Genomic DNA, 11,029 nt, shown 5'->3' with positions numbered 1-11,029 from the left:
CTCCCTTGGGGATGTCAGAGTGGAAAGGGGCCTGGGTCCCTGAGGATTTGATGACCCCAACATACCAGCCTTGGACTTTCCACCTCTGAACTTCTCTTTTTAGCAAGAAGTAAGTTTCTTATCTTATCTAAGACAGTATTGCTCAGGTCTCCATTCCCTGCAAGTTAACCCAGTCCTAACCCAGATCCACAAGTGTACCAATAAAATACCAAAAGGAGGTTAATTCCTCTAACCCATTTTTTATGTGATGCCAAGAACTTTTTTATTGTCTTTGTGCTTTTTGGTATTTTCTGTACTGAGCGTGTGTTGTAATAATAACTGTCACTTTAAAACAATGACATTTGCAGTAGTGCAGGAAATGAATCTTCCAGCTTCTGGTTTCATGGTCGCAGAACTTCATTTTCAAAGGAGGCACTGGTGCTGCTGAGGGTACCGTCTCCCACAGCCGCTCACAGCGGCCCTTGCCAGCAGCAGAGACCCCACCGCGTCTCTACTCTTGCCACAAGTTAGGGAAGGGTGCCTGTTGCTTTAAACTGTAAACAGGATGGAGAAGGTGCCTGGGGCCAGGTCTGATCCAGGTTTGCCAAACCCCCAGCCCCCGAGGGTGTGCTCCCAGCTGGGAGACAGTTTTCCATTGTCTGAAGCAGAGCATCCTCCCTGGCCTCGGGACACAGACAATGAAGTGCACGTAGGCTCTGTGGGCTCCGGCTGACTCACCTGGAGAATGGGAAGGCCACCAGATGCTCTTGGACTCTAGCCTGGTTCCCCACATCGCCAAGTGCAGACAACTCCAGAGAACCTTTCCAGAAACATGTCCAAAGGGACTCTGAAGAGGCCAGTTACCACCCTGCTCCCTGGTTTTCTATTCCCAGATGCCTGCAGTTACACAATTTGTGACTCAGCTTTTCGGCCCGTGTTGTGCCTCCCCAGCTGGACTCCCACCCCGAGGGTCAGGCATGCCTATGGCTTCTCCACGCCAGGGCACACAGCTTACGATGAGGTGACGAACCTCCCTGGCATGTCTATGTTACTCAAAGATTTTTTTTAGGGGAAAAGTCACCATTTCTATATGAAACTGTCACTGATATGCTAAGAAGGGAATGTGAAATTTCAACATTTTTAAGACTTCAAAGAAAAAATTAGGCCCTCAAAATAAAATATCCCTAAAAAGTCACAGTGCACAGCTTCAAACTTGTCCTGAGACCCTGAGGGGCCATGTGGGTGTGCTGGTCTAGGAGATAAGGTCTAGGACCCTGGCTCACAGGACTGCAAGCTCAGACTCACTGAAAACATCCCTGCCCTGCAATATCGATTCATCCGGCTCTGCCAGACGAACACGCGGCTCTGCCCCGGGGAGCTGAGGGTGGTGTGGCAGGAGCAGCAGACGCACCAGGGAAGGCGCCCAGGGCCAGCAGAGACCCCACGGCCACTGTCCCCACGCCTCCGAGGCAGCTCGGAGCCACTGACCACAGGCCGAGTCACAGGACACTGCCGGGAGCCTCGCGCCTGAGCCCCGACTCAGGACACGCGGGCCGTGCTTCATCCAGAGGGGTCCAGGCCCACGGACCAGGCCCCTCACCGCTGGGCCCCAAAACATGCAGGAAGCAATCGGCCACGGCCGAGGCACTGGCCGGCCACCAAACGTCCACGTGCTCGTGTGTGTCCGCACGTCCGTGCAGGCCAAGCAGTCGAGACAGCTGCAGGTCGTCACACGGGACCCCGGTATCTTCGGGGTACCTGACCACCCGGAGGGCGCACACGGCAGCCACCGTCCTGGCCCCGGGCCCGTCACACCCACGTCAGGGGCTGTGCTGCTCTGGGAAGGTGGCAGCCCCTGGGGGGGGGGAGGCCAGTGCGTGGGGCTTCCCGGGGTGGGGGGGGCAATAAGGGTCTCTCCTCTCCTCTCCTGCGGGCAGGGCTGGTGAGTGGTGGCCTCCGAGTGGTGCCTGAAGACCACGCCGGATGACGCGCTCGCACAGCGTCCTGGTATCAGAACACAGCAGCAGCCCCTGTCCGTTGAAGTTCACGTTAACTCCGCCTCCGTGATCTTGGTATAGCCGCCTCCTGCTCCCCACCCCCGGGGGGCCCGTCCACGCGGCTCTGCAGCACCCCGCGTGGCCCTGGAAGGCGGGCTCCAGGTGGGACGGCGGGCACAGCCGGGGAGGCGGCCGAGAGGCGTCAGGACCCGGCAGGTCCCGGCAGCTGCAGTGGGGACCAAGGCCCAGCGCGGAGCAGGGACGTGAAGGTGACGGCCTGGAGAGAGACGGAATGGAAGCCTGGCGTTTTGAAAAATAGTAACAATACATGTCACTGGGACATCTGTCATCAGACAGAAACAAAATATATTTATTAGAAATGTTACAGAGTCATACATCACACGCGTCCACGTTCAGTGACACACGCCTCTGTCGCACGCTGGCAACACTGCACACACTCTGTGCTCTGCGCAGAACCGAGGCCGCAGACGATGCGCGGCCTTCCACTCGTGCAGCTGAAGTCCGTGAGCCGCTCAGGACGCAGAGGTCCAGCCAGACCCCAACCTGGGTCAGAGAAGTGACACCCAGAAACGCCAGGCACGTGAGTTATCAACCATCCTTTAAAAAGGGTTGCTGGGCCACGCCCTCTGCGGCACGCCACTGGCCAGCTCCTCTCAGGAGGAGCTCCGGGATGGGAGAACCAGGGCTGGACGTGGCAAACGGGCCTGTATCTCACAACCGAGTCCTCTGTCCCCAGGCAGCTTGGTGCCGGTCTCTTTGCGGGGACGCAGGGGGCTGGGAAAGCGGCCCTCGGGTCTGGGGACGAGAACCACAGAAACTGTGTTGCCAAGTGTGGGTCACTTGGGACCCTCTGGGTGGTGTCCACAGAAGCGTAAAACAGCTGCGCAAAGAACAGAAACCAAAGACCACGGTTGTCTCTGACATGAGCGGGGACGGGACAGGAGGTGGGTGGCTTTGCCTGGCTTCCCCTAGCCCCGCGGGCAGGAGGCACCATCGGCCGCGAAACAACTCACAGCGCAAAGAACCACAGACTTCTCTTCATGTCTTAAAAAACCACGGAACTCCTCCACTCTTTGGGGTCTTGCATTTTGCATCTATCTTGGTATAAAAATAATATGTTTTTTGGAAAAAGGACCTGCAGAACCACCCCATGATTTTAAGTGACGAAGTACTGGCTTAAGGAAGATGGGAAGAAACACAGACACTGCGGCCTCTGAAAATCTCAGGACAGAGAACCGGGGAGGGTGCGGTGTGCTGACGGTCACCACCGTGTTGTCTCAACGTATCGGTTTTCCACACGCACCTTCCGCGCGGAGCTCTCCAATCAGAAAGGGACCGAGGTGACGCCTGCCCCTGCCCTGCAGTGCTGGAAGGCCGGACCCCTCACCCCCGGGCCCTGCAGGGCCAGATCTGCCCCGACACCACCCGCGCGTCTATGGGCAGGACACAGGCACCCTGTGCTCCAAGGGTGCTCGCTGCAAAGACGGAGTCAGGCGACGTCTCGGAGTTACAAAGATAAACGGAGGTGGCCTTCTCCCCTCTTTTTCACCTAAAGGGAGCAGCTCTGGCGTGGGGGCAGGGAAGCAGCAGCACCCCCACCGCAGAGGCGGATTCCGGATCCTTCCTGGGGTCGCTGCAGACAGGGCGCCAACCACGCCCAGTGCCCCCCCAGGGGTCCCAAGTGGCCTCTCCCGCACGCAACCCCGAAGAGACCCCAGATTAAACACAACCACCCACGGCTCAGCCCCCCTCCTGGGGTCTGACGTCCCCCGCCCCCCACCCTGTGTGAGCAAGGCAGGAGCAGGGGGACAAGGAGGAGACAGATGCAGGAGGGACACTGGGAGGATCCTTCAGTGGACTGTCCATCAGGAAGGCGTGAGTCACCTCTGTCCAGACGGTGCCTCCAATTTCCACGTGCAGGCAGTCATCACAGCCACCACCACCAGACTCTCTCTCCTTTCAGTGCTTCTCGGGGACTTTGAAAATATACAGAACACAACCCGGGTTCCCTTCCCGATCCTGACTCCACGCTGGGGCAGGTGAGGGGTATGTGTGTTCCGTGGGCCCCGCAGAGGAGAACCCCAGCCGGCAACCTCGGCAGCTTGAGATGGAGGGACGGGCCCTGCGAGGGGCCCAGATTCCTCGTCCAAGGCGCCGGGAGCGGGGCGTCAAGCTCACAGCCCCCCCCGGACAGGGACTGATGGGGCCCCGGCTGTGAATGAGGGCCTCCACCAGCCACAGGGGAGCTGGGCAGGGCCGGCCGCGCCGGGCTCGGGGACCGTGGGAGGCCTCGTTTGCTGTGTGACGTGCATTTATGTGCCCTGCACCTGCACCTCCTGCGACGGGCTGTGTGGGGGGAGGGCTCTGCTACCACCCGGGGTGACCGCAGACTCTAGTGAAGCCAGTTTCCCTTCTTCAGTTACACCCGAGCCACCTCTGCGTTCCCCAGGGCCTCCTTCAGCACGCGCACGCAGGCGGCCTGGGTTGGGGCCGACGCCGCAGCGGCAGCTGCAACGCTGCTCCGGCGCTGCCTGCCCAGCACCTGGGGAACCCATATCCTCCGCCTGTTTGTGCAGCAGTGCGAGGACCCTAGCCGGCACGGGCCAGTGCCCTCCGTCTGAGCGCCTCTGTCACGTTCCACACGTGGGGCAAACGTGGATGTGGACGGGGTGTGAACACGGGCAGGGCAGGAGGAGCAGGTGACAGTCACGCAGGCTTCCCGTCGCCGCTGAGCTCCGGGTCCTGGGGTGACCGCGTCCCAGACACATCCTGCTGTCCCCCCCAGGGACGCCCAGCAAATGGCCCCGGGGCTCCTCTGCACCTCAGATGTCTGCTCTTCCACCCAAAGAATCAAATAAGGGACAGGAGGCCTAAAGGTGGCGACGTCCTTACTGAGAACGCAAGTCCCCAAAAGGAAGGGCTCACGTGTTTTGGGGCTGCTTGAGAGCAAACATTTCCTTTTTGTGTTTTGTTGGGTGTTTTTTTTTTTTGGAGGAGGTGGGGGGCGGCAAGTGCAGAGTTTTTATAAAGACAGAAGCCAGCATTTTTCGTGGAAGGTGGCAGGCTGGAAGTGCTGTTTCTTGTGAGACTCAGGGCAGCTCCAGCGAACACACTGCTGGGCGCCCGCGGAAAAGGGGGACCCAAGGGAGCGCGGCCCCCCCATTTACCGTCCGTGTGCATCAGGGTTCAAGGTGGGCACGCGGTGGACCCGGCTGGTTCTTATTTGTGTGTTGGCCCTGGGTCAAGCCTTCCTCTGAAATCCAGACGTCGGGCGGCAGACCAAGCAGGGCCGAGGACAGAGACCAGGCGCCTCCAGGACGAGCAGCGGCCCCCGGACTTACGTCTCGAAGTACTTGTAGATCTGGGCCACGTACTGCATCACACTCTGCCAGTCGGGCCGGTCCGTGTGCAGCATCTCACTGAGCTCCTGTGCGAGAGGGCAGAGGTCAGGGGGCACCACCCAGCCTTCCATGTGGCTGGCAGATGCAGGCAACACCCAGCCCGTGTTAGAAGCGCTCAGTGGAAAGATAAGCTCTTCCTTCCAGTTTCTTCAGGAGAGACTGTGCCTTTTAAAAAACATTAGACACAACCTCCCACCCCTTTCATCTTTTAACAACATGACAAAAGCATTTTAAAAAGTTTTGAACTAAAAGTAAGAGCTACCATATGATTCAGCAATCCCACTCCTGGGCATATATCTGGACAAAACCATAATTCAAAAAGACACATGCACCCCAATGTTCACAGCAGTACTATTCACGATAGCCAAGACATGAGAGCAACCTAAATGTCCATCGACAGGTGAATGGATAAAGATGTGGCACATATATACAATGGAATACTACTCAGCCATAAAAAAAGAATGAAATATTACTATTTGCAGCAATGTGGGTGGACCTAGAGATGATCATACTAAGTGAACTAAGTCAGACAGAGACAAATATCATATCTTACTTATATGTGGAATCTGAAATATGACACAAATGAACCTATATACAAAACAGAAACAGACTCACAGACACAGAGAACAGATTTGTGGTTGCCAAGAGGGAGGGGGTTGGGGGAGGGATGGAGTGGGCGTCTGGGATGAGCAGATGCAAACTCTTACAAACAGGAGGGATACATGACAAGGCCCTACTGTGTAGCACCGGGAGCTATATTCAGTATCCTGGGATAAACCATAGTGGAAAAGAACATGAAAAAGTTGTATATGCGTATAACTGAATCACTTTGCTGTACAGCAGAAATGAACACAACATTATAATCAACTAGATTTCAATAAAACAAAAGTTTTGAAGCGTCACTGTGATTCCATTATTGTAAAAGGATCCTCACTTCTCCAGGCTACACCTGAAGGCATATCTGCGTCCCCCACGCTCCCTCACTGTGTGCCCAGGGCTTTGTCACTGAACATTTTTCATATACGATTTTCCGCATGGCTGTGCTGTGTCATCTTAGCAGATGTGCACTGTCCAGGGGAACGACTGTCCCCTGTCCTCTCAGGGCACGGAGTGTGGCTGTGGTCACTCCTTCACCACACAGACTCTGCAACGAGCATCTCTGTGCAGCACTGTTTCCTTCTGCTGGATTCGTGCCACAAAAGCCCTAAACCGGTTGAAAGTGGTTTTACCAGAGTTAAGGCTCACCATTCAGTGTTTCAGTGCTGTGTCCCCCTCATCTCGTCGGCAACGAGCAGGCAGGCCTGCGCGCCGTCCACCGCTCGCCAGGCTTTCCTGAAACCCGTGCTGCTGAACATATTTAATAATTCGCTTTGGGGCGGAACTTGGATTTCTTCTGTGGTCACAAGAGGACAGTAGGGAAGGTCCTGGCATAAAGCTGGAAGCAGAGATGCAGCGGACAAGCATGCTGAACTCGGCACATCTGTTGCTGGGTGGGGACAGAACTGGCTGAGGCCTGGAGCCAGCCATGGAGCTCCTGTTTCAACATCTGAAGATATTTTACTGATTTTGCTTCCTGGTTATGCTGAGAAATCAGCATATCACTGGACATGGGAAAGGGGTGGAAAAGAAGTGCGTGGAACATTCCACACAGATGTACCTAGAACGATTTGAAAAGGAAAACAAAGCGTTCAGAGAATATAAGGGGGGAACATCTCCTTCTGCCCAAAACACTGCAGTCGGGCCTGTGCACCCAGACAGATGCACGAAGAGCTCAAATTCCTACACCATGAGGGATGCCGACACGAGCATACAGAGAAGAAGTGGTGAGGACTGAGCACTTGGGAGGCAGGATGAGCTCCGAGAACAGAGGGACGACCCAGAGACGCGGAGGGAGGGCAAACCTTCCCCCAAGGGGGGCGAGGACCCGTCTTCCTGCTCAGAGAGGATTCCCAGGTCCGATGAATATTCAGTTTTACTCAGAAATTTTAAAATATTTTGGTACATGGTCAACATCACATCTGCACGTGTTTGAAGAAACCATTTAGCACCTTTCAGGAGAAGAGAGGGTCGCTGCGTCAATGAAGACCCAGCAGTGTGCGACACCTGCTTGATTTAGTAGCTAGAAACCTTCCAACAACGGGAAACACCAGGCCCAGATGGTTTCACTGGTTAATTCTTCCACACAGTTCAGGAAGAAATAATACCAATTCTGCACAATCTCTTCCAAGAAGCAGAAGAGGAAGGAACACGTCCTCACTCATTCTGTGAAGCCAGCACTATTTTAATACTAAAACCAAAGACATCAGAAAATTACCAATTCCTCACTTGAACACAGACACAACGACCCTTAATAAATATTAGCAACTGAATCATGATCAAGCGGGGCTCACTGTAGGAAAGCAAGGCTGGTTCTACATCTGTAAATCAATCAGTGTTATTCATACTAACAGACTAATAAGAAAAACCACACGGTCGTATCCATAGATGCAGAAAAAGCATTATGCAAAATTCAACAACTACTCATGACAAAAATTCTCAAAATACTAGAAACAGAAGGGAATTTCTTTTACCTAATAAAGAACATATACAAAACCCAAAAGCGGACATCATACTTCATAGTGAGAAACTGAGCACCTCTGCCCTAAGATCAGCAAAACAGAAGAAGGCGAGGAGGTCTTCTCTCACCTCTTCTAGTCAGCACGCTACTGTAAGTCCTAGCCAGTGCAGTAAGGCAAGAAGGAAAAACAAAAGGCATACAGACTGGAGAGAACTAAATTGTCTTTATTTGCAGATGACATGACTGTCCATGTGGAAAACTCCAAAAAGTCTACCAAAAAAACTCTTAGAACTAACATGCACGTTTAGCCAAGTCTCAGGACAAAATCAACAGCTTTCCTACATACCAGCAATGAACAACTGGCACTTGAAAAAAAAACCCAACCATTTAAAATGGCACCCCCCAAAAATCCATATGCAGAAAACTATAAAATAGCACGTGCAGAAAATTACAACAATAAAAATAATTTAAAAAAATAGAAAAGAAAAACGGTTGAGCTCCTCGCCCTCAGGAGTCTCGGCGGGGATGGAGATCAGCCACACAGTCAGAGAAATCAGTATGACACACGCGGGCTCCACAGACCACACGTGAGTCGCGCTTTAAGAGCCTAGGCGGGCACGGCTGCCTGGACTCAGGGTCACGGAGGGCTGAGACGTGGGCGCTGGAGCCGGCGGGCCTCCTTGACCCTGGTCTTTGCGACTCACCAGCCACGTGCCCTTTCACGGAACCGCAGTGTCCCAGTGTCCACCTGCAGGGAGCACCTGTGTCACAGGCCTTTTGACAGGGCCAATGAGTCAACACATGGAAAATGCCCAGCACGGAGTGAACACGTGCACAGTAAATGAACTAACAGTCTAAGTACCCTCTATAAAGTTTATGCTGCAGAGCAGGCCCAGTTATCCCTAAGGAACCATTTTGATCGCCCCATAAAATCCTGACTTGTAATGACCTCCCTTCCCAGTGACCGGAAGACCTTAGTCTGCGTGGAGTGACCATTCTGGTGGACACACTGGCTCACCCAGCAAGCACCACCCTCACAGACCGTGTGACCTAGTGGGCGTGTCCGCCTCATCGGGTACAAACACATCCACCCTCGGAGGACACACATCCCGGCTGCGTTTACAGCAGGGGCAACAAGGTCACAGGTCTTCTCTCTCTTATTCTTCCTGTGGGGAGCTGCTCCACTTGTGACGTGGTGGGTTAAAGCTCTCTATGACACTGCGGCTGGGAAGGAGTACATTCTAAAATTTGGGCAACACCGTAGAGCTTTCACTTGTAAAAAGTCATCCTTGCTGATATGCTAAACCCAGAAAACTACATCTACTAGAATATACACATATAAGGGAATTTTTTTTCCTGACTAACCTAATAATAGAACGTGACCAAAGACATGGGATGATTACTGCTGCCAACTTTGATTGGGTGTATTTTTCAAATGTCATGTGTAATTAAACATATTATTTTTCAATCCACATCGAGGTACTGAAAAGCTGCGACTTCCTAGGTGGCGCAGTGGTTAAGAATCCACCTGCAAATGCAGGGGACACGGGTTTGAGCCCTGGTCCGGGAAGATCCCACATGCTGCGGAGCAACTAATCCCGCACACCACAACTACTGGGCCTGCGCTCTAGAGCCCGTGAGCCACAACTACTGAAGCCCACTCGCCTAGAGCCCGTGCTCTGTAACAAGAGACGCCACGGCAATGAGGAGCCCGCGCGCTACCACAACTAGAGAAAGCCCGTGTGCAGCAACGAAGACCCAACACAGCCAATAAATAAATTAATTAATTAAACATAAAATAAAAACGAGCATTACTTAAAAAAAGGAAAAGATACTGAAAAGCAAACTGAACAAGGTAGGACGCTCCTATTTCCGTGACAGCACACACTGGCTAAACGGCTCAAAAACGTCCCTAAGTGGTTTTGAGGTTCACGATGGTGTCTGTGAGCAGCTCCTCAGAGACATCTGTACAAACAGACTCGCTCTCTATTAGATCGACAAGATGATTTCATCTTCTCCCCAGCTTTCACTAACTTCAACAGTACATGAGATGACAAACAGGAAAAAATGTTAAATTAAAAAGGCAAAGAGTAACTGTAACACTACAAAGAAAACCGTATTCTGTGTATCATATCATCTTCTAACAAGTTCTCATTATATCTTTGATTCCTTACAGAAATTATCTGTGGTTGCCTGTTCGCTGTTTAGTGTTTCAGAAGAGAAATCAGGTTCCTGCTACTCCATCTTAGCCAGACACCAAGTCCCCTCACTCCTTTCTAAATTCTCTAGACGTGTATTTACACAACAGGGATACCTGGTTCTAAAAGGTTCAGTGGAATCTGGGCTCACTGGGACCTTTTTGTATGTGTGACTATGTTTAAACAATGAATTTCACTTCTCTAATGGTTAAAGTTCTACTTCTTTCTGAGTAAGTTTTAGAGAAAGATCTACATTTACTATTCGAAAAAATATATTTATATTTTTTTTAGAAAACTGCCCTGTTTCAAACATGCTGGCATAGCACTGCCATAGTACTCAAATTCCTATGACAGCTGCCCTTTCCCTTTTTCATTTCACCCTGAGGGTTACACAAGTATGTCTTACTGTTACTTCAACTGAGATTTTCCTAATCACTAAATAGATTGAACATCTTTTTATTTACCTATTTTAGATTTAAAAAAACCTTTATTTATTTATTTGGCTGCACTGGCTCTTACCTGTGGCATGTGGGATTCAGTTCCCTGACCAGGGATCGGACCCGGGCCCCTGCACTGGGAGCACGGAGTCTTAGATACTGGACCACCAGGGAAGCCCCTGAACATTTTTTTCAATGTTTATTGGCCATTTGTGCGTTGCCTATTCCAGACTTTGGTAATTTTCTACTAGGTTTTTTTTTTATTATTGGTTAGTAGAAATTATTTGTAGATCATCTGTCTTTGCTTTTGCTGAAGTTATGTTATGATGTGTCTGGATCGATATTTTGTATTATTCACCCTATTTGAGATTCACTAAGAATCTGTGGTCTCTCATCATTCTGGAAATATTTCAGGCATCACTTCTTCAAATGTTATCTC

At 52.0% G+C, this 11,029-nt stretch overlaps 1 protein-coding gene across 3 annotated transcripts in view; it reads right to left on the bottom strand.

The window, feature by feature from the left end:
* Nucleotides 1–2,318: 2,318 nt before the first annotated feature.
* SPECC1 (sperm antigen with calponin homology and coiled-coil domains 1) overlaps nt 2,319–11,029 on the bottom strand; it is a 187,088-nt gene continuing 178,377 nt past the window's right edge. For all 3 annotated transcript variants that reach the window (XM_057716152.1, XM_057716153.1, XM_057716154.1), the window contains one exon: nt 2,319–5,424. In XM_057716152.1, coding sequence (XP_057572135.1) covers nt 5,335–5,424 — 90 coding nt within the window. In that variant the 3' untranslated portion in view covers nt 2,319–5,334. The remainder of the gene's footprint in view (nt 5,425–11,029) is intronic.

This window comes from Hippopotamus amphibius, chromosome 17 (genome assembly GCF_030028045.1).
Source record: "Hippopotamus amphibius kiboko isolate mHipAmp2 chromosome 17, mHipAmp2.hap2, whole genome shotgun sequence".
In the NCBI taxonomy this organism is placed as follows: Eukaryota; Metazoa; Chordata; class Mammalia; order Artiodactyla; family Hippopotamidae; genus Hippopotamus; species Hippopotamus amphibius.
The sequence above is the reverse complement of the archived record's forward strand: the minus strand, read 5'-3'. Positions and strand labels throughout refer to the sequence as shown.